The sequence below is a fragment of the Nyctereutes procyonoides genome, unplaced genomic scaffold (assembly GCF_905146905.1).
Source record: "Nyctereutes procyonoides isolate TBG_1078 unplaced genomic scaffold, NYPRO_anot_genome, whole genome shotgun sequence".
Taxonomy (NCBI): Eukaryota; Metazoa; Chordata; class Mammalia; order Carnivora; family Canidae; genus Nyctereutes; species Nyctereutes procyonoides.
In genome coordinates, this window is record NW_026575139.1 from 36,217,454 (window position 1) to 36,243,414 (window position 25,961).

A 25,961-nucleotide genomic window follows, 5' to 3' on the forward strand; every position below is an offset into this window, starting at 1 on the left:
TTCATGACTACCTTCTCTGTTTTTGTTTTTTTTTAAATACCTTCTCTGTTTTTATGTGCACAAAGAGGCTGATGCTATATTACAAAGGTAGGCAGGCATTAAATTCTCCTGAGATCTACATGGAAGGAAATCTTGAACATCCTATTCTGACATCACACCAACAACTAACTTCCCTATTCTGACATCACACCAACAACTAACTTCCCGCCATGCTTGCCACCCCTATATTCAGCATGAACAAAATGCAATTAAAGCCCAAATCTGATCAGGAAAAGGTAACATCAGCACCTATTGCCACAATTCATATTAGCTTAACCAATTACCACTTAAGAGACTTCTCTTATAAAAGAAGAAGAATGTAACAGGTCAACTGGATATTGGTTCAAGAATCTAGAATAAAGGGCAGCCCAGGTGGCTCAGCTGTTTAGCTCTGCCTTCGGCCTAGGGCCTGATCCTGGAGATCCCGGATCGATCCCATGTCGGGCTCCCTGCATGGAGCCTGCTTCTTCCTCTGCCTATGTCTCTGCCTCTCTCTCTCTCTCTCTCTCTCTCTCTCTCTCTGTGTGTGTGTGTGTGTCTCTCATAAGTAAATAAATAAAATCTTTAAAAAAAGAATCTAGAATAAAAAATTACACGGATGGCTTATGATTGCTCAGAAATCAGTGACTGTGACATGAGAGCCAGAATAAACAACATTACATGACAAGCGTTTCCTTCTGTGCCAGGCAAACTACATTGAAAGATCCAGATTGTTTTCAAATATCTGAAAGGCTTTCTTGAAGAAGATTTGTGTTTTTTCACTTTATTTCTTCGATGTGGTCCAGAACCAATGAACAGATGATACAGTAAAACACTGTTTGAGCCAATATAAAGGTGAAATTTCTAATAATCGTAGGTGCCTAGAAGCAGAAGTAATAAGTTACTCTCAGTTTGGAGATGTTTAAGTATAGAAAAAAATGACCACTCAGCGAGGCATTCATGGTCTGGAAGAGAATGGTATATACCTTCACACTCCCTTCCAACTCTGAGACTCTAGAATTTTATCAGTGGGACATATGACAGGTAAGTTTTGATGCAAGTATCAAAAATGGTAAGGCATGGTGATTTTGTATGTGAAAGAGAAGGTTTGAATGGGTATTCTGGAGGCTAGAGGAGCAGTGCCAAGGGAGGAAGGAGGAAGGAAAGGCCACACAAACTGTCATTCCTCCATCATGTGCATCATGAAACCACCTCCAGACCCACATCACTCAGTGGTGTCATTCTCCAGGATGTAGGGCAGCTTGCCTGTCAGTTACCGCTTGCTTCCCTTTGCAATTGAACCCAAAAATTCATCAATGTCTGAGCATTTTTGTCAAATGCTAACAAGGTACCTGCACATGCACTTAATTATATTTTTGATTAGGAAGTTTGCTAATATGTAAAATTTGACATTTCCAAGACAATGGAAAAACTTCCACCTTCAGGCTTATGTTGCCGACCATCTATCAAAAGGCCAACTCTAACACCATGTTCTGCTCAGCTATTTATCTTGCCAGGCTTCAGCACTGGGATCTAGGAGAAGGATTTGGTCTTAACACATCTGAAAACATAACTCCAAGGCTAACATACGTGGCTCAGTGAACCAATAGAATGACAGAGCCGTTATCTAATCCTCAGCTGTTTGCTCACATCAGTCCACCATGTTTTTAACTCCAGTAGGTGCTATTTTCCTCTGGGCTGAAATCACTTCCACATAGACTTTGCACTATCAAGCCAAGTAGTTGCAGAGCACCTTGCTTAGTGTTAACAGAAGACATTAATTGACCATAAAGTTCAGGGTCCACTTCTGGGTTCTCTATTCTGTTCCGACCCTGAACTTTATGGTCAACTAATATACGATAAAGGAGGAAAGACGATCCACTGGAAGAAAGACAGTCTCTTCAATAAATGGTGCTGGGAAAATTGGACATCCACATGCAGAAGAATGAAACTGGACCACTCTCTTGCACCATACACAAAGATAAACTCAAAATAGATGAAAGATCTAAATGTGAGACAAGATTCCATCAAAATCCCAGAGGAGAACTCAGGCAACACCCTTTTTGAACTTGGCCACAGTAACCGGAGAAGGACAAACAGTGTATGTTCTCATTCATTTGGGGAATATGAATAATAGTGAAAGGGAATATAAGGGAAGGGAGAAGAAATGTGTGAGAAATATCAGAAAGGGAGACAGAACATAAAGACTTCTAACTCTGGGAAATGAACTAGGGGTGGTGGAGGGGGAGGAGGGCGGGGGGTGGGGGTGAATGGGTGACGGGCACTGAGGGGGACACTTGACGGGATGAGCACTGGGTGTTATTCTGTATGTTGGTAAATTGAACACCAATAAAAATTAATTTATTAAAAAAAAAAAAGAAGACATTAAAAAACTGAATATATGTGTGAATGAATGACTATAAGGACTGTTTACGTGTCCCTCCAATTCATGTCGAAGTCCTAACCTCCCAAGGTGATGATATCTGGAGATGAGGTCTTTGGGAAGTAGTTAGAGTTAGATGAGGTCATGAGGATGGAGCCCTCATGATGGGATTAGTGCCCTTGTAAGAAGAGATACTAGAGAACTTGCCTCTTTTCTCTCTCCTGCCATGTGATGGAACTGCAAGAAGGGGGCCATCTGCAAACCAGGAGGAGAGCCCTCACTGGAAACCTAATCGGCTGGCACCTTGACTTTGGACTTCCCTGTCACCTAATCTATGGTATTTGTTATGGCAGCCCAAGCAGACAATGATGTTGGGATTTCTCTAGAACCAGGATTCACAGATGAATAGTGATCACATCCTGAAAGCCAAGGTTTGACAGAACTTAACTGGAGCAACAGCAGGTTATCTATTTTGGACATTATCACATTGAAAAACTTGTATTAGGGTATATTCAATATATATATGATCCCTTCGAAAATAACATTTTAATTACTAAATATGTGATCCCTATGAAAATAACATTTTAATTACTAAAAAGCATGAATATTTAACACAGGACATTTGAAAAGCATTTAAAAGATAATAAAAGGGGATCCCTGGGTGGCTCAGTGGTTTAGCCCCTGCCTTCAGCCCAGGGAGTGATCCTGGAGACCTGGGATCAAGTTCCGCATCGGGCTCCCTGCATGGAGGCTGCTTCTCCCTCTGCCTGTGTCTCTGCCTCTCCTTCTCTCTCCCTCTCTCTCTCTCTCTCTCTCTCTCTGTGTGTGTGTGTGTGTCTCCCAAGAATAAATAAATCTTAAAAAAATAAAAGATAATAAAAACACCCACATTACCTCAGATATTCAAACCACCACTGTTGACATACTGATGCTTATCTTCCTGGAACTATTCCCACTGAGAAAGAGAGAACGAGGTCCTTCCCTGAGAGCTGTCTTCTGACCACAACCATCACTACACTCATTGAGACATCTTAAAGAACCCCATCCTCTTATATCCGCAAGGACATTGCTGAGAAACGATTTTACTTTCAGGATCCTAATGTGGATATTCACACCCTATAACATCCATGCCTCACCATCAAATCAGCACTGGTTGCATATGGAGATAGTAAGGAATTAATTGAAAGAAGTACAAGGAAACTTTCTAGGTTGATGGAAATGTCCTGTATATGATTTGGAGTGTTGATTACACACTTGTGTATACCTGCCAAAATGCATCAAAGAATGTTCAAAAAGTGAGTATTACTGAACACATACTACATCATCCTAGACCCTAGGCTAATGGCCCCCATTTAATTCTAACAACTACCCTCAGAGGTATATTTCTAGGAATCTCCATTTTATTAGTGAAAAAAATGAGGCATAGAGGGCATAAGTAACTTGTTCGAGATTCCACACCTGGGAAGTGTCAGGGCAAAACCAGAAGCCAAGTTCTTCCAACTCTGGGGGAAAAAGTTGTGACAATGTGCATGCCTTTTCACTCAACAGGACCTCCAGGAATCCGGTTCCAGGGAAAGAATAAAAAACTGACCCAATAGATATGTCTAAGACTATAAAACATCATTATTAACAATAATAAAACAAATGTACTGTGAATTAAGTAGGCTCATGTGACAGACCATTCTGCATCACTTAATACCAATTAGCTTGAAAGATGAGTGGATAAAAAAGATGACTGTATATATTGTATATGACTACAATGGAATACTACTCAGACATCAAAAAGAATGAAATCTTGCCATTTGCAATAATGTGGTTGGAATTAGAGAGTATTATGCTAAGTGAAATAAGTCAGAGAAAGACAAATATGATATGATTTCACTCAAATGTATAATTTAAGAGAGAAAGTAGAAAAACATTGGGGGAGTGAAGGAAAAATAAAATAAGATGAAAACAGAGAGGGAGACACACCATACAAGACTCCTGACTACAGGGAATGAACTGAGGGTTGCTGGTAGGGAGGGGGATAAGGGGATGGGATACCTGGATGATGTGCATTAAAGGAGAGCCCTTGATAGAATGAGCACTGGGTGTTATATGCAACTGATGAATCACTAAATTCTACCCCTGACACTAATAATACAGTATATGTTAACGAAATTGAATTTAAATTAAAAAAAAAAGAATGTAAGACAACTTTCATGGTAGATAAATGGTTATAACATATTAAATAATTAAAACATCAGGTTAAGACTGTTTATATAGTATGACTTCAACTTTGTCTCTTTTTAAAAAAGTAAACACATTTAAAAACTTTAAGAAAATATATCAAAAGATAAATGGTTATCTTTCAGTGGTAGAGGTTATTTCATTTTCATTTTTTGTATTTTAAATTTTCAGCAGTTATTATGTGTTACTTTTATAATTATGTTACTTTTATAATTAGGCAAGAAAATTTTTATTAAAAAAATTTTAAATGCAGGGTAAAATCACTGCCCTCCTTAATGAATATATATCCCATGAAGATGACACGTATATATGTATACACACACACACACGTTTATGAGAAGAATAGTATTGTACAGCCTAATCTGAAAATACAGCCCCTTAAACTTTAGAGTGTGAGTCTTATTCAATAACTTACACATAATTGTGGAAAAGTGGCATCACCAGGCTTCCTACCTCAGTCATTATGGATAAACACATGGTAGTTTTAAGAAACGGACAAAGCAATGTCCAGTTTATAAAATGCCCATGAGGGATGCCTGGGTGGCTCAGTGGTTGAGCATCTGCCTTCAGCCCAGGGCATGATCCTGGAGTCCCGGGATCGAGTCCCACATCGGGCTCCCTGCATAGAGCCTGCTTCTCCCTCTGCCTGTGTCTCTGCCTCTATGTGTCTCCCATGAATAAATAAATAAAATCTTAAAAAAAAAATGACCGTGAAAGAGTTACCACCTTTGCTTTTAGCCTAAAGGCATAAAAACTGAAATTGATAAACACAAAGTCCTCTGAATAGAGCAGATGGGTCTAATGTAATTCTGAGAGGGATGGGCATCACCTTAAGCAAAAGAGCATACAACCTAAATTCATCACAAACGCTGTGGACCTAAGTCATCAGGGATAGAGATGTGGTAGAAAAATCATGGCAGAGACCACCGCTTCTCAAACTCGAGTACTGCATGGCTCCTTTTTAAAGAACATCTGAATTAACACTGACAAAGTCTTTTCCTATGAAATAACTTTCATTTAAGAATTATAATTGCAAGGGAGAATTGTGTCCTCATAGCAGGTGAAAGATTTATATCATCAATCAAAATGAAAATCCCAATTTAAAAATTCTTCAAGACTTAGAATGACCAGCTGAAAAATACTAGTACGGATTCTCACTCTTCAGTGGAACAGAGAAAATTCTCAGAAGGCTTTCACTTATGAAAAAGCACTACCTTGAATTCTGAGCAAATCATGGGTTTGGATGCGTGTCCTGCTGGAGACAGACAATGAGTTAGACGGGGCAAGGTCCCCACCCTCAGGAAGCAGATCCTACGGCGAGATGCACAAGATGCACGTAGGCCAGGGAAAGTGTGAGGGGAAGGGAATCACAGGATGCCACGGAAGCAGACATGATAGGCACCTAATCTGGCTCATGGTTAGGGGGTGAGGAATCTAAGAAGCCTCCTAGTGGAGAGGACACTTACACTGGCGCAGGTTCGCAGAGATAGCCTGACAGAGAGCAGAGAGCATTCTGGGCACCTGAAAAGGCCTGTTGCCTGAGGGAAGTCGGCACCTCCATGGATTCAAAACTGAAGTAGGATCGTAGCCTTCCATCACAGACTGTGTGACCTTGAACAAGTTATTTTACTTCTCAGAGCCTCAAGGTCCCTTATATGTAAAATAGGGATAATACCATTTGCCTTGGAGAGATGTCCTAAGAGGTTAAAATTCATTAAGCAGAAACTCCTTACAGAGACATTTATCCTTAGGGATAAATGCTAAATACCTGTGGCTGTTACTCTGTATCTGTATCACCAAGGGGAGAGAGCTCAAATCCTCTCCTCCCCACTCTCCCCCCACCTACCCTGCTCCAGCCCACTGCTCTCTTTGCCACTCCTTGACTGTGCAGGGCACACTCCCTTCCCAATGGCTTTGTGTTCTTGCCATTTTTTCTGCCCAGAATGTTCCTCCCCCAGATATTAACATAGAGCTTGCTTCCTTGCGTCCTTACGTCTCTGCTCATCTGCTCAAATAAATGTTCCATTCTCCCTGAACTTTATCGTTCCCTTACACAACTTTTTGCTCCGTAGAATTTATCACCCCAACATCCAATATATTCACTTTTTGTTTATCTGACTACCTGTGCTAGAATTTAAGCTCCTTGAGGATATGGGGTTTTGTCTGATTTGTTCCACCAGAGCTTAGTGCCTGGCACACAGTAGGTGCTTAACACACGTTTAAAGGAATGAATAAATACGCCAAGCTTGAGGGAAGTTCCTTCTTTAGTCTTCTTTTATTCTCTGGGGACCTTACATAAAGCTTTGCACTGAATGGGCATTTCATAAACATTTGTTCAGCTGTATAACTGAACCACTTTTCACAGGTGTTCATCTGATACCTAAAGACCAAATGACTATTTTTATTGCTTAACAAATAAATCCAAGATTGTGTTTAATTATAATGAAGCAGCAGACTGCCCGAGCAATTTTGTGGGGAGAAGAACAAAACTGGTGGTCTGATTTCATCAGTGAGTGGAATCAATGAACACATTTATCCATTAGTTCCAAATAACCACAGCCCTTTGTTCATGCAAAAGGTCAAATGCTGATGAGGTATATTCTGATTTAATAAGCACAGAAAGTAAAGTACAAAACAAACTGTTTCAGGGCTAAAATTTCTTTCTGCCATTAATCTGGGTCCTTTGAGAAACTGATTGCTAGGACTAAACTGCCAGGATATTCACTCCAGTAATGGCTCAAAAAAGGTCTTGAATCTCCCCTCAAATGAAAAACCAAAAATTTGTTTTAATACTGAAAAAGGTAAATCCCAAATGATTCAGCTTCTCCCTCCATAAATTAGAGAGTTGAAATTTAAACAAAATGCAAAAGTAGTCTCCAGGTTTTACAATCTGTCTCATATGCTCCAGGGCTTCCTAAGGATTTATGATAAGTCTGTGATAAGTATATTAACTACACTCAATTTCAAAATATTGCTAAGATGCAAAGGAAATGATTTGGTTTGAAAGGAAAACACAATCAAATTTAGTATATTATAAAAAGACTGGCCTTCAGAGGGTTGGTATCTACAGGCTACAACTTCAATTTCTGTAAAGAATTCCCTAGTCTTGAGGAAGTGTCTCTTGAGGATAGTTTCAGCTCAAGCCTATGCTACAAAAAAAAAAAAAAAAAAAAAAAAAAAAAAAAAAAAAAAAAAAAACCAAATCAGCTGACAGCATTCATACAAATAATGTATGTCCTATATTGACATGGCATGTTTCAAAGAGCTTTCACATTTTCACTTTTATCTGATTTGAGCTTCATCAATACCCTGCAGGGAAGTCTTATCAATGCACACATGGGCAAAGAGGTTCAGAGCATTCTGCAACCTGCCCACATTCCCAGGATCAATGAGAACCAGGGCTGGGTCTAGCACCCAGATCTTCTGAAAACCAAGCCCAGAATTTTCCCAGTGGAAAAAAATACGTAAGTGATCTTTTTCTATTATCTTAAGAATTGTAATTTAAATGGAATTGCACTTTGGGGACACTTACTCTAAATGATGTAATATATCAAAAAGTTCTGTAAACCCCAGAGCCAAGTCTAGGCAGATTTCTAATGGGATCTGGTTTCCTAGGGTTCTGTCCTTGGCTCACTTCTCCATTTAAGACACCCTTGTTGGGTGATCTCATCTTGTCCCCATGATCTGAACTGACAGCTATGTCCTGATGACTTCTAAAGATGTATCCCAGCCCATCCTTTTCACTGAGCTTCAGACTCATATCCACCTGGCCGCTTCACATCTCCATGGGAATATATCTCAGGTATCTAACATATTATGTTTCTACATCTTGTCATTTTCCTCTTCTGCCTGGATGTCTTCCCAGACTCATGATATCTCCCAGCTAATGGCACCATAATCCATTCAATCTTCTAACTAAACACCTAGGAATGACCCCAGGTTTCTCCTCCACTCCTGGATCCACACAGTCACTAAGTCCTGACTATTGTACTTAATAGTAGCACTTCAACTTATGCCCTTCTCCTCAGCCCTACCACCACCATCTTGGTTCAGGTCCTCATTCTCTTCTTACCTGAAACACTACAACAGTCACAAACTGAACCTCTCTCTGCTACCTACATGTACATGTCTGCATGCTCCCTCCGCCAAATATATTTTAAAGGATTTTATTTATTTATTCATGAGAGACACAGAAATGGGGGCGGGGGAGACATGAGAGAGAAGCAGGCTCCTCGCAGGGAGCCCAATGCGGGACTCGATCCCTGGACCCGGGATCACAACCTAAGCTGAAGGCAAACAGGAACCACTAAGCCACCTAGGCATCCCTCCCCCTCCCTCAAATAAATATGAGATGTAAGTCCACTCGTGTCAGGCAGCTGCTGAAAATTCTTCAAATACTCTTCTTCACTTCTACATGAAACCCAAATTCCCAGGTATAGAATTTGTGTTTGACCCCATGAGTTTCCTGTCAAATAACTATCTTGCCCCTTTTTTCCTTAATAAGAAAACCCTGATCTGTAGCTGGAACATGGCCACATAGTGATTCCCTAGCCTTCACTGCAGCTAGGTGCAGTCAGGGGACCAAGTTCTAGACAATTCCCTGGTAAGTAATGTGTGTAATTTCAGGTTCTTTAAAGGGAGCTAACTCATCTGGGAGAAGTGCCTTTTGCTCTTCTTACTGCCTGGAACACAGAGATGACTCCAGAAGCTTTAGCAAACATGTTAAGCTAAGAAGGTGGCCTTGGAGATGGCTGAACAGGAAAGATAGAAGTGTCAGTCCCAAATGACTCCATGGAGCTTTCATGGCAGAGCTGGACTGCCTACTTCCAGACTTTTTATAGGAGAGAAAAATACATTTCTATCTGACTTAAGGCACCATTATATTCCATTTCCTATCACAGGCAACAGCACCAAATCCTAAATGATACAGAATTCAAATATCTGAAGAATGTTAAGCCTTTCATAGCTTCATTTCTGCCAAGCCCTCCAGCCTTATCTTCTACCATAGCTCAAACTTTAAGTTCCAAAATTCTTGTAGCTTTCCACTCCAACCACATATTCGCCATGAGCTTTCATGCTTCTCAATTTTTGCTCAAGCTTGCCCCCTACCTAAACAACCTCCTTATTTTTGTTCAGGTTTTAACTTTTCATCAATTTCCTACAGAAAGCTGGCCTAAACTTCCACATAAGGCTAAGTGGTCTTTTGTGCTTCCATAATATGCTAGGCATACTCCAATTTTGGAACCCATATGTCATTAATTATTTATGGACCATCTCTCCCAACCTACAGAAAGAGCCTCAAAGGGCAGATATGACATCTCTTCATTTTGTATTTATATCTCCTAATAAAAGTGGGAGCTCAGTAAATATGTTCTGAATTCAACTGTATTTTTCTCATTGAAACGGAGTGAACAGTATCAAATGCCTCCAAATGTCCTGATTAGCTCTTCACATCAGCAGTAAGTTAAAGACTGAAACAAAATTTTCTAATGATAATTTTTTTTTCTGAGATGGAAAATAAATTACAGGTGAGCCATCCTGAGAAAACAGCTACTTTGAGAAGCAATTTATTGTTTGGATGTTTCAGACTTGAAATTTCTTCATCTATAAAAGAGAACGTGACACTAGGCTTTCTTGTAGGCCTCATCTGGCTCTAGTATTTTTATAATTGTTGAATATAAACACATAGGTCTGGACACAAGGAACACACTGTGAATGGATAGTTCCTCCAGCAATTGGCAGCATGACCAGCCTTACCTAACTTTTAAATAAATTACTTATAAGGAGTGTCTAACAAAATCTTGAAGTCATCACATGACAATGAACACTCTAGGATAATGAAATGCCTATTGTGGGAGGATATGCCTCCTGGACTATAAACTCATTGGTCTCCTTTAGAGTCCTTGAAATTTTCATGCTTCCTCCTGATACTGGGAACTTCCATTTGCTATTCCTTCTCTTTTAAATGCTCTTTCCAATCCTCTTCACTGGACATCTCAGCTTAAGAGTCACTTCCTCAGAAAACTCTTCTGTCTTTCCCTGACCAGACTAAATCCCTGTATTAGAAGTTCTTTCATTGCAATGCATTCTTCTTCTTCATGGCACTCGTCATCACTGTCATTTTTCCATTAGTATGGTCATTGGATTGATGTCTTTCTCCTTCACTAGACCATACCCTCCACAGAGGAGTATTCAGGTTTTGCTTATCATTGTACTCATATCTTTGGCAGAGAGTAATACTCAATAAACACTTGCTAAATATCTCCAAAGTCTGTGTTAGGGAAGAGACAAGTGGCCAAGTTTCACTGGGGGAAACTTGGGGGAAATGTCCAGCTCTTCTAATAGGCCGGAAATCCCATGAGCTCTCCATCACATCTTTGAAAAAAGATCTTGAAGTCACATTCTGGTGACAGTGGAAGAGCAGGCACTGAATGAGGCCACCATTTGACAGAACAATCTGTAACAAGTTAAGAAAAGCAGGTATGTGACTATAAAGTTTGGAGTTTTAGTAACAATCTTAGGTAAGGGCTCACAGTCAAAATCAGATATTTAAGTTACAAGCATACTAAGAATTCCATGGCTAGCACATTCTCAAGAGACAAGGGCTATAATGAAAATAACAAATGACTATTTGTAGCTGTCTCTGCAGCAAGCAGATCAAGAAAGAGTAGAGCTACTTTCTGGTGCAGGAGAAATGATGTTATTGAACAGCAAAAGGAAAACAGAGCTCCTAAATTGGGTTTTCATCTTTATCTGAAAAGAAGATTTTTCACACTACAGCAAGTACAATAAATATAAATGTTGAAGTGAATTCCGATGCAGGTGAAGTAACAGTAATAGTCCAAGATTTTAGACTCAAATGAAAGACATCTGGGGACCCTGAAATTATGCTGGTAAGAAATACTTAGGAGTGAGAAGGTCCCAGGAGATGGGACTCTAACAGATGTTGTAACAGATGTTACAAGAGGAAGAAAGGTAGATATCAGAAAACGATGACTCAAGCATGCAATATTCATCACTGACCCACGTCTAAATTGTTTGGGAAATAGATTAACTGTGAATTCATAGACACAGAAGCAATGCTTACAAAGGTGTCTCTCTAAGCAAAGCCATGCTGAGCTAATTTCAAATCACACAGATGTCTGAAGTCAGCAAGGCACCTGATAATCCTGTAGGTATCCCTGAGAAACAAGAATGAGATGATATTAAAGACTGGTGTAGTTACACAGCTCTAGTAGGTGTTTTCAGAGACTAGCTTAATAGACCTTATCTTGGAGGGAGATTGTTAATCTTCCCAAATTCTGAATTAAAAAAAAAAAAAGTCAAATTAGGTAGAGACTGTTGTCTCATTTTGAGGAGAACTCAAAGGCAATTTTCTTTAAAAGTTCATGTGCTATATTAAGTATACATGTAAATGACAATATATTTCAGGTCTGTAGCCTCTGTGGGTCAGTTCACATCTCAGCAATGGGAAAACAAACTGCCACAGTACTTGGGACTTTGGGAGTACACATGGATTACCATGCACACAGCAAGCCAAGAGTGCTTGGGGCGCCAAGGGGTCAGACTCACTAATATGCACAGTGTGTATTAAAATGCACTGTGTTCAAGGGTAAAATGGTAAGGAGGAATCAAAACTTTGCTCTTCTATAAAGGCTTTCTCACTAAACATATTTTAGATACCTTTTGCTTTCTCAAAAACAGCAAAACCAATACATGCTGGCTGGCTTTAGGGGTTTGAGGTTGAAATGTCAACCATGGCTGAATTCCCCTTTAATAAAGATTATGAAACATGATAGAAAAATGGGGTCTGCAACACTGGAGAGCAGGTAAATGGGATGCATGCCCCTTTGTCTTCTAACTTTTCTGTAAGACTTGACTCTGAAAAAAGTCAATGGCCATGTAAATTATTCATGAGCACTCTCTGGGCTCCCAATCAGCCAACAAGCCCAGGACAAAGGAATGAATAGTCTTTTTTTTTTCCCCTTAGCAAAGTGGCTCATTGACTGCTTACTTCCCAGCCCTTTCTTCTTGGTCTCTGGGCCACGGCAGTCCCAGACCTTCCAACCAAAGGCAAAGGCACAAACCCTGCTCTTGCTGTATCTCCAGGGAACTGGGCTTCTGTTCCTCCATGAAATCCAAGTGAACACATCTGAGAATCAGGGTCAAGCGGAAAAGCCCAGAAATGTAACTTGCCTTTCTCCTCTCACACAAGGCACGGTAGGCTAAGAAAGTCAAGTCAGAGGGAGCCTAAGGCACTTCTAAAATCCTATTGGACAATGACATGCTGACCATCTTTGTAATTTGCTGAAAAATAAAAAACTCCTCTGATAAAAAACAAGCAAACAACGCTTCTACAGTGATACCTCAAAGATATCACAGGTTCAGTTCCAGAGTGAACTGTCTGAAGGGAGTAAATACATTTTTTGGTTTCCCAGTGCATATAAAAGTTATGTTTACACTGTACTGTACTTTAGCCGATTAATTGTGCAATAGCATTATGTCTGAAAAAACAATGTGCACATCTTAATTTTAAAATACTTTATTGCCAAAAAATGCTAACCACCATGTGAGCTTTCAGCAAGTTGTAATTTTTTTGCTGCTGAAAGGTCTTGCCTCTATGTTGAAGACTGTTGACTGATCAGGGTGGTGATTGCTGAAGGCTGGATTGGCTGTAAAAATTTCTTAAAATAAGACAACAATAGAGTTTGCCACATTGACTTTCTTTCATGAACAATTTCTCTGGAGCATGTGATCCTATTTGACAGCATTTTTATCCACAATAGAGCTTTTTTCAAAATGGGAGTCAGTCCTCTCAAATCCTCCCCCTAACTTTATCAACTAAGCTTATGTCCTATTCTAAATCGTTTGTGCCCATTTCAACGATCTTCACAGCATCTTCACCAAGAGTAGATTCCATCTAAAAAAATCACTTTCTTTGCTCATGCATAAGAAACAACTCATCTATGCAAGTTTGATTACAAGATTGCACCAATTGGTCCCATCTTCAGACTCCACTTCTAATTCCAGTTCTCTTGCTATTTCCATAACATCTGCAAGTACCTCCTTCACTGAAGTCTCAAAGCCTCAAGGTCATCATCCATGAGGGTTAGAATCAACTTCTTCCAACCTCCTGTTCATGTTGATATTTTGACCTCTTCCCATGAATGTTTTTAATGCATCTAGAATGGTGAATCCTTTCCAGAAAGTTTTCAATTGACTGTTCAGATCCATCAGAGGAATCACTATCCATCACAGCTGTAGCCTTATGGAATATATTTCTTAAATAAGAAGGATTGAAATTCAAAATGACTCCTTGATCTATGGGCTGCAGAATGGATGTTGTGTTAGCAGTCAATGAAAACAAAATTCATTTCATTGTAGATCTCCATCAGGGCTCCTGGATGACCAGGTCCATTGTCAGAGAAGTAATATTTTGAAGGGAATCTTCTTCTCTGAGCAGCAAGTCTCAAAAGTAAGTTCAAAATATGCAGTAAACCTTTTTGTAAATAGACATGCTGCCATCCAGGCTTTCTCATTCCATTTATATGGCACAGGGAGATTAGCATAATTTAGCATAATTCTTAAGGATCTGAGAATTTTTGGAATGGTCAGTGAGCATTGGCTTCAAGTTAAAGTTACCAGCTGCACTGGCCCCTGCCAAAAGAATCAGCCTGTCCTTTGAAGTTTTGAAACCAGGCATGAACTTTTCCTCTCTAGCTATGAAAGTCCTAGATGATATCTTTCTCCCATGTAAGACTGATTTATCTACAATGAAAATCTGTTGTTTACTGTAGCCCCCTTCATTAATTATTTTAGCTAGATCTTCTGGATAACTCACTATAGCTTCTACATCAGCCCTTGGGGGTTCTTGTACTCTGATGTTATGGAGATGGTTTCTTTCCTTAAGCCTCATGAGCCAGCCTCTGCTAGTTTCCAAATTCTTCTTCTGCAGCTTCCTCACCTGTCTCGGCCTTCACAGAACTGAGGAGAGTGAGGGTCTTGCTCTGGATTTGGATTAGGCTTTGGCTTAAGAGAATGTGGTAGCTGGTATGATCTGCTATCCAGACCACTCAAACTCTCCATATCAGCGTTATGGTTATTTTGCTTACTTAACATTCATGTGTTCACTGGACTAGCACTTTTGATTTCCTTCAGAACTTTTGCTTTGCATTTACAAGTTGGCTAACTGATGCAAGAGGCCTAGCTTTCACCCTATCCTGGCTTTCAACATGCATTCCTTACAAAGCTTAATCATTTCTAGTTCTTGATTTAAAGTGAGAGACACGTGATTCTTCCTTTCACTTGAACACTTAGAGACCACAGTACGGTTATTAACTAGCCTAACTTCAATATCATTGTGTCTCAGGCAAAAGAGGCTCCAAGAGAGGGAGGGAGATGTTGGAATGGTTGGTCAGTGGAGAAGTCAGAACTTACACAGCATTTGTGGATTAAGTTTGCTGTCTCATGTGGGTGCAATTCGTGACACCCCAAAACAATTAGAAGAATAACATCAAAGGTCACTGATGATGGATCATTGAAACAAATAAATGATAATGAAAAAGTTCAAAATATTTTGACAATTAGCAAAATGTGACACAGAGACATAAACTCAGCAAATGCTGTTGAAAAAGTGGCACTGATAGTCTTGCTCAACACAGGATTGCCACAAACCTTCAATTTACACACACACACAAGTATATATGTACATAAAACACAGCATTTGTAAAATATAGCAAAGCAAAGTGCTGTAAGATGAGGTATACTTGTGTTTGGATAGGTCAGAGGCATCATCTACAAGATCACTTTGGCTCTGATAAAGGCTATCCTGGGACAAGTATGACAAACGAGGCTGTCTGATGCTCCCAAGCTCCTCTCTGTGCTCTCTGGATCAAATTCACACTCTGTGTGACCCAAGTGTGCCCTTTACTATGTGTGAATTCCAAGTACTTGGTTTTCAAAGGCTTATCCTTAAGACTCTGCTCTCAGGCCAGTAACCTGAATGGAATTAAATTATCCTGTGAAATAAATCCACAAGATAAAAATAGCTTTTGAATCTATCCTAATTAAATGTGTCCCCTTCAAAGTCAACCATATCAGTTAGAGCCTGCATATGGGATTCAAGTGGAAGAGTAAATTAAAATAAATTCTCCAAATTGAACTGTAGATGCCAGGAATTTAAATAAAATGCCTCAAGATGTGGGCTGGTACAGCTTCATGGAAATGACATCAGGTCACAGTGTCCACCCTCCATGTTTCCAAACAAATGAAACAAGTAGAATGAGAAGGAGTTATATCTTACATAGGAAAGCAAGTCTGTTGCCTTGCGCCAAAGTGGTGCTCAAGTAAAGCCTCAAAGGATTCAAGAAAAAATGTTTTGACCTTATTGTCTCTCTCCACTGCTACAGTCTGAATGTTCATGTCCCAGCCTGGGGGCCAACCAAAATTCAGATGGTGAAATCTTAACCTACAGAGGTGATGGTAGTAGTAATACGGGGCCTGTAAGAGGCGTTTAGGTCATGAGGGTGGAATCCTCCTGAATGAGGTTAGAGACTTTATAAAAGAGGCTCCAGAGAGTTCCCTAATCCCTCTGCCATGTGAGGACACAGACAAAAGATACCCTTGATGAGACACCACACCTGCTGGCACCTTGACATTAGACTTCTGGCCTCCAGAACCGTGAGAAATAAATTTCTGTAGTTCATATGCAGCCCAAAAGGATGAAGACACACACTCTACCTCCTTTTCTTGAATTAAAGTTGCCCTATCACAAGAAGGGAAATAAGATGTCCCCTCTTAGCAGTATGCTATGTCTGCAAGTCTCTCCCGAGGAGAGAATGTAGCCCAGTGGCTAAAGACAATTTGAATTGTGGCTTTACAACAATTCAGTTAACAGTGTGGTTATTAAGCCTTTCTAAGACTCCATCTAAATAACATGAATGAGATTATGGTTATACATCATAGTGCTAGGGGGCTCAGGGGAGAAATGCAGGTAAAGAGCCACCCGTCACAATGGTCCATGTAGCTCTTGTTGCCGTTGTTAATATCATTCTTTGAATTTACAACGGAAGTCCCTGTCAAGGAAGGAAGTCAATATTCTTAAAAATAACATGTGAGGAAGGCTCTCTCTAAACAGGGCAGAGATGGGTGGATGGATAAGCCATGGAGAGGACAACAAAAGCAGAGCTCATGGCCCAAAGTCCGTTGCTACCACCAGGAAGACCTCTGAACTCCCTTCAGCATCACAGACTGTATCAGGAACTCCCTAACAATCGTGCCCTGGGCACGATGCTACGGCAGGAACAATTCCATGCTGAAGCTGCCAGAACAGATGGCCTGGTCAAGAAGGCTCAAAGTACAGGTCATCTATAGCAACCTGTAGCAGCTCCATGGCCAAAGGCTGAGTGGAGGAAATTCCTGGTTACTTTCAAGCAGAAGACTCTCACTGCTCCTGCTCATGCTCAGCTTGGCTCTGAGCTCTGCATCCCCTCCTGTGCCTCACAGCTAGGGCTGAGACAAAGGGTCACATCTAGTTGAGGTTTTAAAGCCTGAGAATTTCCATGTCTTTATTGAGCCTGTTGTATCCTCTTTGCTTTCTCTCTTCTTTCTGGCATCCTCCACCAGCCCTGATGGATTCTTTCCTAGCCTCGCTCCTCTCTCTCCTATTTTGACTCCTAGGATATTTAAGAATATGCAGTTTCCGAAAGCTCTCTTACATTTTCATCATGATGTCAATACTGTTCTGAACCCAAAAAAGGAAGGGCCTTTTGCATTAGCCTTTGCATTAGCAAAGCTATTAAATAGCCAGTTTCAGTCAGGAAATTCTTTACTTTGATACTGGTGCTTCTAAGATAAAAAATTTTCCCCCAAAGGAAAGCAACAATTGCATCTCAATAGAAAGAAAGAGTTTATGTGGTGACTAAGTTACAATGTTATTTAAAGAGAAAACACTGACCACAGGGAGAAAATGAAAAGAACAAACGATTTCTAAAGGTTGTCTAACACTCACTGTTATATTTCCCACCTTACCTAATCTTGCCCTGAATGAAGTTTCATCTATATCCCTAGCATTCTGAGATCTAACAATGGCAACCAGACTTGAAACCCAAAATATATATTATACTCAAAAGACTGTGTGCCATGAAATGGAATCAAATAATATTTGGGAGGGGCTACAAATGATAAATATTATCAAGCCGGACACTGTTCATCAATAGTTCACCTCTTAGCTTCTTGACTTGGTGAGCTGTAAGTAACCCCAACCAGCTGAGATTCTTCTTATTGTGGTAATTTAGGGCAACAGATAGCCACACTCTTCAGTGTAAGTATGGATTCTTAAAATGGAATGGATCACTTCCAATGTGAAAACAGAAAAAAGAGCAACAGTGTGTTCAGCACCTTATAGGGTCTGGCTGTATGAATTCATGAACAGTCTCCATGGAGCCGTTCAAGTCGGTATTATGAACACCACATGGGGGCAATTCTAGTTTGCTGGCAATGTGAAACACTACGTTATTCATTTATTCTAATGGATACTCACACATTTGTGAAATTGATTCTAAAACGTTTTCAGTCGGTTACTGGGAAAAACGGAAGGTTGGATGAAGCCAGAAGGGCAAGCAGGGGATGAATCCAGGGGAGTGGTTACTGAGACCAAAACTCACCTATAGATGATTCCTTTCTCGTGTAGGAACATGAGCGCTGAAATGATTTCTGCTGCATAGAAACGAGCTCGTGCTTCATCAAATCGACGAGACTTCTGAATGTGAAACATCAAGTCGCCCCCATTCACAAACTCCATCACAAAAAACAGACGATCCTGGATACAAACACAAAAGAAGATCAAGCGTGGTGTAGCCATTAGCCTAGAGTTCTACAAGCAGGTCACCTTGGGCTGTGGCATGGGGAGAAGAAGTTGTCAAGTGGACATTCGGTGGGAATGAGGTCAGTGCAAGGCATAAGGGTTCTGGGAATAGATCCCTGAGATGGGGGTGGGGTGCAAAATAACACCTGGATCTCCTTTAAGTAATTCCACACAGCCCTGATCTATGTATTAAGTAAAAAGCAGGAAAGCCTCGGAAGCTTCTGGTTCTAGATGCAGCTCTGCACTTTAAACACCATGCAACCTCAAGCTTCATTTTTTTGGACGTTCACCATTAGCCAGGTGAGAACGATGGTGCTATCCCTCACTGAATCAAAGGGGTTTTAGAAAGTGGAGGAGAGCAACATAAATGGAAAGGTACATGCCTTTCCTCTGGCACAGGCAGGGCTAAGCAAAGGGCGCAAGGGGCATCTAACAGGTCCTCACACTTGGGCAGGAACACTGGCAGATAAGGGAAAATGTTTCAGACAAGTCTGCCAAACAGTGGTCTAAGAACAGCCTCAACATTAGAAATCCCATTCAGCCCAACAGAAAATTCCCAAGTCAGGAGCAGAAACATGCAGACCAGCAGGATGCTGTCTGCACTGGGAAGGAGTTCTCAGCCCCATAGATGGAATGGGTTCTTAAGATTCCCCACTAAAAAAAAAAAAAAAAAAAAAAAAAGACTCCCCATGCAGGGCACTCAGTACTGAGCGAGTAGGGTGAACAAGTGCTTTTATTAAGACTTTAATAAAAGAAATGTGAGGTCTCAATGGAAAAGCAATGCTCCAAGACTGACAGTACAAAGTGCTTTGTTTCAGGCACCCCTCGGATCAGTGGATGTCTGCTAACATTTCTGAAGTCCCTGGCTAGCCAGGTGCTGAATGAGGTGCTGGGGATTCAACAGAGAGTAGAAAGGGCATAAAATAGACACAACTTCTACCCATATACTCTGGTGTGGGAGACACATGTTGCTTTATAAACAACAAGAACAACAAACAAGGCATCATACACACAGGTAAATTTACAAATTATGGTAAATCCTATGAAGGAAAAGTGGAGGAAGCAGTGACATCTGGTCATATGCTTGGGAGTCAGTGCAGGTCTCTCCAAGCAAGTGACATGCAAGGTAAGGCCTATGGGATCACCTTGCAGGGCCAGTCATCATCCTTTTGGGGTAGGAAGGTGGGAGGTCATTTTGTAAGGAAATTGGTATTTACTAATTCACAAAGGATGTGTACTCAGAACTCATCCATCCTTGTGGGTGGACAATGGCTGTGCCTGTTGTTGCTCTTGCTCCCAAGTCACCATTGGTTTCAGGCCTTTCCAATCAGAAAACAGAACTCATGACCTCTCTATTCCTGATTTTAAGTAAAACCTTAATTCGAAGGAAAAAGTCCCCTGGGTTTATGAATCTTCTCTCTGCTAATGAGAAGCATGAATTTAAGAGTAGAGACGGAACAGCAAAATCCTCACACATGAAAACAGAAACCAAACAATTACAAAACAATTCTTCAGGCTGGCCGATACAAGCCAACTGAAAGCTCAACCCAGTAAGCCATCTGACCCAGCTAGTTGCCTTATTTTAGTGTGACTGACAAGCAGAGTGGCAGACTTGGGAGGGACAAGCTCTGATGAACAACAGTGTTCTTTATTTTCTATATGGGAAGGACTGAGTGGAAAGAGTAGGTCAGCAGTGGAGCGGGATGGTGAATATATGACAGAGACACGTCTAAGAGCTGCATCTGCACGGGCAGGTGTCATGCCAATGCTGTGTTCATTTGGAGGAGTGGCCAAGGGGGACCCAAGGAAGACTCGGGTGGTAAAGCCATCAAACCACCACTTAACGAGTAGGTCAGTCTCACACATTTTTGTTAACCGGCCTGTTTGCCTTTTTTTTTTTTTTAAGGGTTTATTTATTCATGAGAGGCACACAGAGAGAGGCAGAGACACAGGCAGAGAGAGAAGCAGGCTCTATGCAGGAAGCCTGATATGGGATTCAATCCCGGGACTCCAGGATCACGCCCTGAGCCAAAGGCAGACGCTCAACTGCTGAGCCACCCAGGCATCCCTGTTTGACTTCTTCAATGGCTGAGAGTGGCAGTCACATGGAATCCAAGAGCTCAAAATACCTGATTATGGGAACTGAGTCAATAGGTAAGTGGTTATTCCTTAGGCTGCTGGAAGTCAGTGTACTTGGCAAGAATTTCTAAGGCAGCAGGCATCAAAAAGATGAGGGTATTGTAAGGGCAATTTCATCCATTTCTAGTTCCCCCCAAATCATTCTCATGTCTCAAGCCTGAAAAGCCAGAGCAGAGGCTGAATTCCAAATCTAAGGGAGGAAACACTGCTTCATCTCACTCTTTCATCTGTTTCTCAGCCCAGTGCTGGAGGCAGATTCTCAGAAAATGCAGGAGGGTCAGAGGGGCACACCTACCTGTGATACACAGCAAAGTCAGAAGCCTTAGAACTGGGAAAACAGGGGTTTCTTTTCATTCAGAGTTTTCTTTCTAACCTCCTGTCTGGCACTGCCTGGAACAACTCTCATCCCCCAGGCTACACACAGCTCATGAAGTAAGCATGAAGGGGAAACAAGCCAGCCAGATATAATGATGATTTAACAAAAAGTAATGGTCCATCCTATCAAAGACCTAAAATAATATCACAAGGTAGACAAAAAATGTGTGTTCATCAACTCACCAGAGGCTTTTGCTGAGAGGAGACCCTCTCTTTATATGCCCATCTCTTCACACTATGAATGGCCTTTCTGATGCCTAAAGCAACCAAGCCACTGGGCTTGTTGGAACCACATCCCAAATGAGATGCGATCAGCTCTGGTTTGGGTCCCTGGGCTCCATGGGAATAAAGGGTCTGAGTTCTGTATGCAGGCTTGAGAGTACTTAATGAGGCTTTCAGAGATCTTTCATGCTTCCTTTAAGGTTTTCAACAAGAAGGAATGTTTACTGGGCACACACCATACCAGGTCCTGGGTAGAGAGCAAGTATTATAAAATGAAGAAGATCCCACACTTGCTCTCAGACAGTTCAGAGAAACGTGGAGCACACCACCCCAAGGTGCTAAGTGCAGTGGAGATGCAAAGACGAAGTCATGGGAACAGAACAGGGGCACCTGAGCAGCCTAAAGCTGGGGTGGGATTTGGAGAAAGCTTCAAAGAGAGCTAATTTCCCAGCCTTGAAGGATAAGGAAGCAAGAGTCAGGCTGGAGTGGGGAGGTGTCAAGGTATATGAATGACTGAACTGTCAGCTGTGAGGCAGGGCACAAGGGTGGCAAAGGGAGACAGTTCCTAAGTGCCAAAACATCACTGTAACACTGCTGCTTTCATAACCAAGTGCTGATATAAAAAGCAAATGGCTAGTTAGGGTGCTACCTTTCACCCCATCCTCAGGCCACCTATAGCTGAGAAGTACAGGGCCATAGTCCTGTTGATATAGGTGTTCACTCACCTATTCATTTCTATCACAACTTTAGGCCCAATGTGTAGCCTAAAACGGGTGGCAGCTATGGTGGTTGGCTTGAAGAAGACTCCAGTGAGGGTTGGAATCTGCCACATATGCTAAAACAACATTAGCTACAAAAACAAATGAGCCCAGCTAAATGTGCAGGCTCTGGAATGAATTCCAGCAACCTAAAGGAAACCGTTCATATTTAGCAGACACCCTTTACAAAGCAGAGACATGTATTCGAAATTCTGACGGGAGATTCATGAGTCACACAGAGAGAGAGGCAGAGACATAGGCAGAGAGAGATACAGGCTCTATGCAGGAAGCCTGATGTGGGACTCAATCCCAGGACTCCAGGATCCCGAAGACAACCTCCTGTCTACAACTCCACTCAGTCTAAGAACTAGTCTCCCTGGGGGTGGGCGGGGCGGGGGGGGGGGGACGGACCTGGGCGGCTCAGTGGTTGAGCATCTGCCTTTGGCTCAGTTAGTGATCCCAGGGTTCTGGGATCAAGTCTCACATCAGGCTCCTAGGGAGCCTGCTTCTCCCTCTGCCTGTATTTCTGCCTTGCTCTCTGTGTCTCTAATAAACAAAATCTTAAAAAAAAAAAAAAAAAAAAAAAACCCAAACCCAAAAAAACAAGAACTAGTCTTTCTGATTGACAAACACTAAGTGATGCTTCACAAACTCAACTATAGAACAAGTAGAGGAAGCATCTGCTGGGAACCCTGAGTCTAGGGAGGCCCAGCGTCACGGATGAAGATTGCCCATGTGTCACTTCCAGGGCAAGGAAGAGGTTCCAAATCCCACCTGAGGCAGAGACTATGAAGACGACTGTGTTTCAGCCTGTGTAGATAACCATTCTGGCTTTTCTAAAGTCCAGTTTCCTAGAAACTGAGTCTGGATATCTGCACAGGAGGCCTCTGGCTCCTCTAAGGGAAATTTTGTCCTGAGTGAGAAACCTAAGGTCCCAGACACTGGTTTAACCTCAGTTCTAAAGCCAAGAGGCCTTTGTCTGCCCTTGCTTCTCCTTTGTCCCCCATTCAACCAACCACAAATGCAAGTCATTCACACCAGTGAGGGACACCTGGGGGAATAAAAGAAATCCCTTTGTCCCACGCCTCCGTGTGGATTACAGGAGGCCAAGGAGCTGATGCCCTGGTTAATAATAGAATTCCTGTCAGCGCCTTCCTGGCTGCATTAACCCACTGCAGCCTGGGCCAAGTCTGTCCTGGCTATCAGTCCAGGGCTGCTACTTCTCCAGGTCAAAGAGGATAAAAATATCTCCTGAACTGATAGTGATTGTCAGTACAAGGGGTGTGCAAATCCCTAAAGCCTCTCATAAAGACTGTTCTCTGAGAATTAAAACTGATGAGCAAATGCATAAAGAAATGTTTGAGACAGAACACTTAGGTCGATGAAAGTTACACACCAAGATGGTACCTGTGACAAGGCGATGTTGCCTAGGGAGGGTGACTGCAGAGGAACCAAGAATAAGATCCGTCAAGGTCACTGTGGTAGGCACCTTGGGAGGTATCTGTTCAGCTCACTGATCCCTTTCTTAGAGAACTGCCCTGTGTGGTCACATGGGGGAAATGCTGGACATCCTACCAACAGCTAGTGGCCCAGGCTGGCCATTCCCTTCCCAGTCTCTCCCAGAAAATTGGAAGGGAGATGGAGAGGTTTTAATTTAGGCTGTGCGGGGTACAGGAACTGAGGAACCGTGAATTAGGAAGCTGGGGCTATCTCTGTGGTGAGATCATGTAAAATATCTTGGTAAAACAGAGTACTGAATGTACAGCTGGAGAGATGGATAGATGGACAGACAGAAGGATGAGAAAGAAAAAGTGAAACAGAAACATAAAGATGAGACAGAGACAAGAGATGAGGGAGCCAAGAAAGAATCTACCTGGGCTCCTCCTGCCTTTCCAGTTTCAGATCCGTGAAGAAATCTGGATGATTTTGGCCCTTGGGTTCCATGAGACACCCCCTGTATCTCTGCATTTTTATTTTCACTTCTCCCTTTTTGCATAACCTTGGGTTAGTTGCTTTCTGTAACTTGTTCCAGGAGAATTTTAACTGAAGCACACACCAATTCTTAAGGGGCGGGAGGTTTACTTACTTATAAATCTGGGGTTACAACACCTGTAACTACAGCGATCATGTGAGGATTAACCCAGAAGCAAAGTGCCTCGTTAAGTGCCAGGCCTAGAAGAGTCTCCACAAACAGAAACTATTGTTATTACTCCATCATGCGAGAGTCTAAAGTTTATTCTAAGAGGCCTTGTGCCCAGCGCCCAAGTCCCTGGTGTCGCCAAGACAAAGCACCCTGTGGTGGGGAGGGTACGTGGCCTCTGGAGCCAGGACACCGGAGATGCAAAGCAGCTCCTGCTGTGTTATTCTCTCTCTCTCTCTCTCTCTCTCTCTCTCTCTCTCTCTCTCTCAATCTTAATGCCCATCTGCAAATCGGGGATAATAAGATGACTGAACTCACAGGTGTGTGAGGATTACATGATTTAAGCTAAGAATTTCTAGCTGTGCCAGGAGCACAGCAAGGATTCAATAAGTGTAAGCCAATATCATCCTCACCATCACTGCCACCTCCACTTCAGCTTTGGCTGCCACAGTGGTCTGCCCCCGGGGCTCTGGCCCCTCCAGGGGAGCTGCAGCATCCTGGGCAGTGAGCTGCCTGCTGCAGATGCAGAGATGGGGCCTTGCTCAGGGGGCTATCAGGCTGACAAGTAGGCAGGAATGAAAGGGCAGCCAAAATTGCAGTGTGGGTATGAGACATGAATCTGGAGAGTTTGACGAGTCAGGAGGATGCCTAGCCCAGCTGCAGGGGTGCAGGGCATTTCCTGATACTGCATGGTCATGGAATTTTTTAAGGAGAATTTTTCATTCTGGGAAGTGACTAGTAAGTAAGAGGTTACAAAACTGGATTTGATAACCAAAACATCAACCAAGGGTTTCATTTCCAGCAAGTTTTTAAATTTTCTAACATCAGATGATAATATTCTTAATTTTAAGAGCTTTATAATGATAATTGTTATTATTGCAAAGTAGATGGACTGCTAACATATGATAGTGAGACTCTGTAGCAGCTATTCTCCTCTTCCATAAAGTTGATTCACTGTAATCAACAGATTAAAAGGATTTTTCTCTTTGAAGCAAGAATCCCTAGTCCCTAAAAGTAACCAACAGGCATAACTCTCAGTTGAAGGTATATCACGGTGAGGATACAGATTACCTTTTGGAAATAATTCAAAGAACAGAAACAACATTTAACATTAATGACTAATTTGGCGATTGCTTTAAGGTGATGTTTAGCCTGGGAGCCACATCTAGACTCACCTACCCAGGTCCTAAGAACTGCTTCAGAATTATTTTAAACGAAGAACCATCAATCCTGTATCCAAAGCTCCAGAGTGCCACTGACTGGCTGTGGGGAAGGAAAAGGAAATCTCCAGTAACAGACACTATTGTGTTGAATTTCTCATAAGTGTTCCCTGCTTTATGATTCTTCTCCAACAAAGTTATCCACGGGGTGAATAGGGAGTTCAGATCAACAGGAAACCATGACTGACGTCAAAGAGGTCACAGTGGAAAACCACCCTCATGAGGAAATCTGATTGCACCATGCCTGAACTGGAAACAACTTAAATTTAACCACATTAAGAATGATTACAAAGGCTCCTAGGAAGAAACAAGGAGAGGGAACCTAATGGCTTCATTTTTTTCTTTCTTTGCCTTCCCAGAAGATAGCAGATGCTAATCCAATCACTCAGCAACCCCTCTTCTCAAGTCCACGGGCATGATACATCCTGAGCTCAGAGACTAGTCTCTGGGAAGGTTAAATAAGTCTTCAATAGAACAAGCCCTCGGGAACCTGCTTTTCAAAGCTGGAGGGACACATAGCTCTTTCCACAGACCAAGTGTTTTCCCAGGGAAACGAGATGCACTGGCCATCTCTTGTAACAAGATGTGATGAGGCTCAAGGACATATATACCA

General features: G+C 41.8%; 1 protein-coding gene across 1 annotated transcript in view; it reads right to left on the minus strand.

Moving 5' to 3' along the window:
• The window catches only part of PRKCH (protein kinase C eta), a 229,640-nt gene that overhangs the window by 57,243 nt on the left and 146,436 nt on the right, over positions 1 to 25,961 (minus strand). The window contains exon 10 of the mRNA XM_055304119.1: positions 18,295 to 18,449. Coding sequence (XP_055160094.1) covers positions 18,295 to 18,449 — 155 coding nt within the window. The remainder of the gene's footprint in view (positions 1 to 18,294; positions 18,450 to 25,961) is intronic.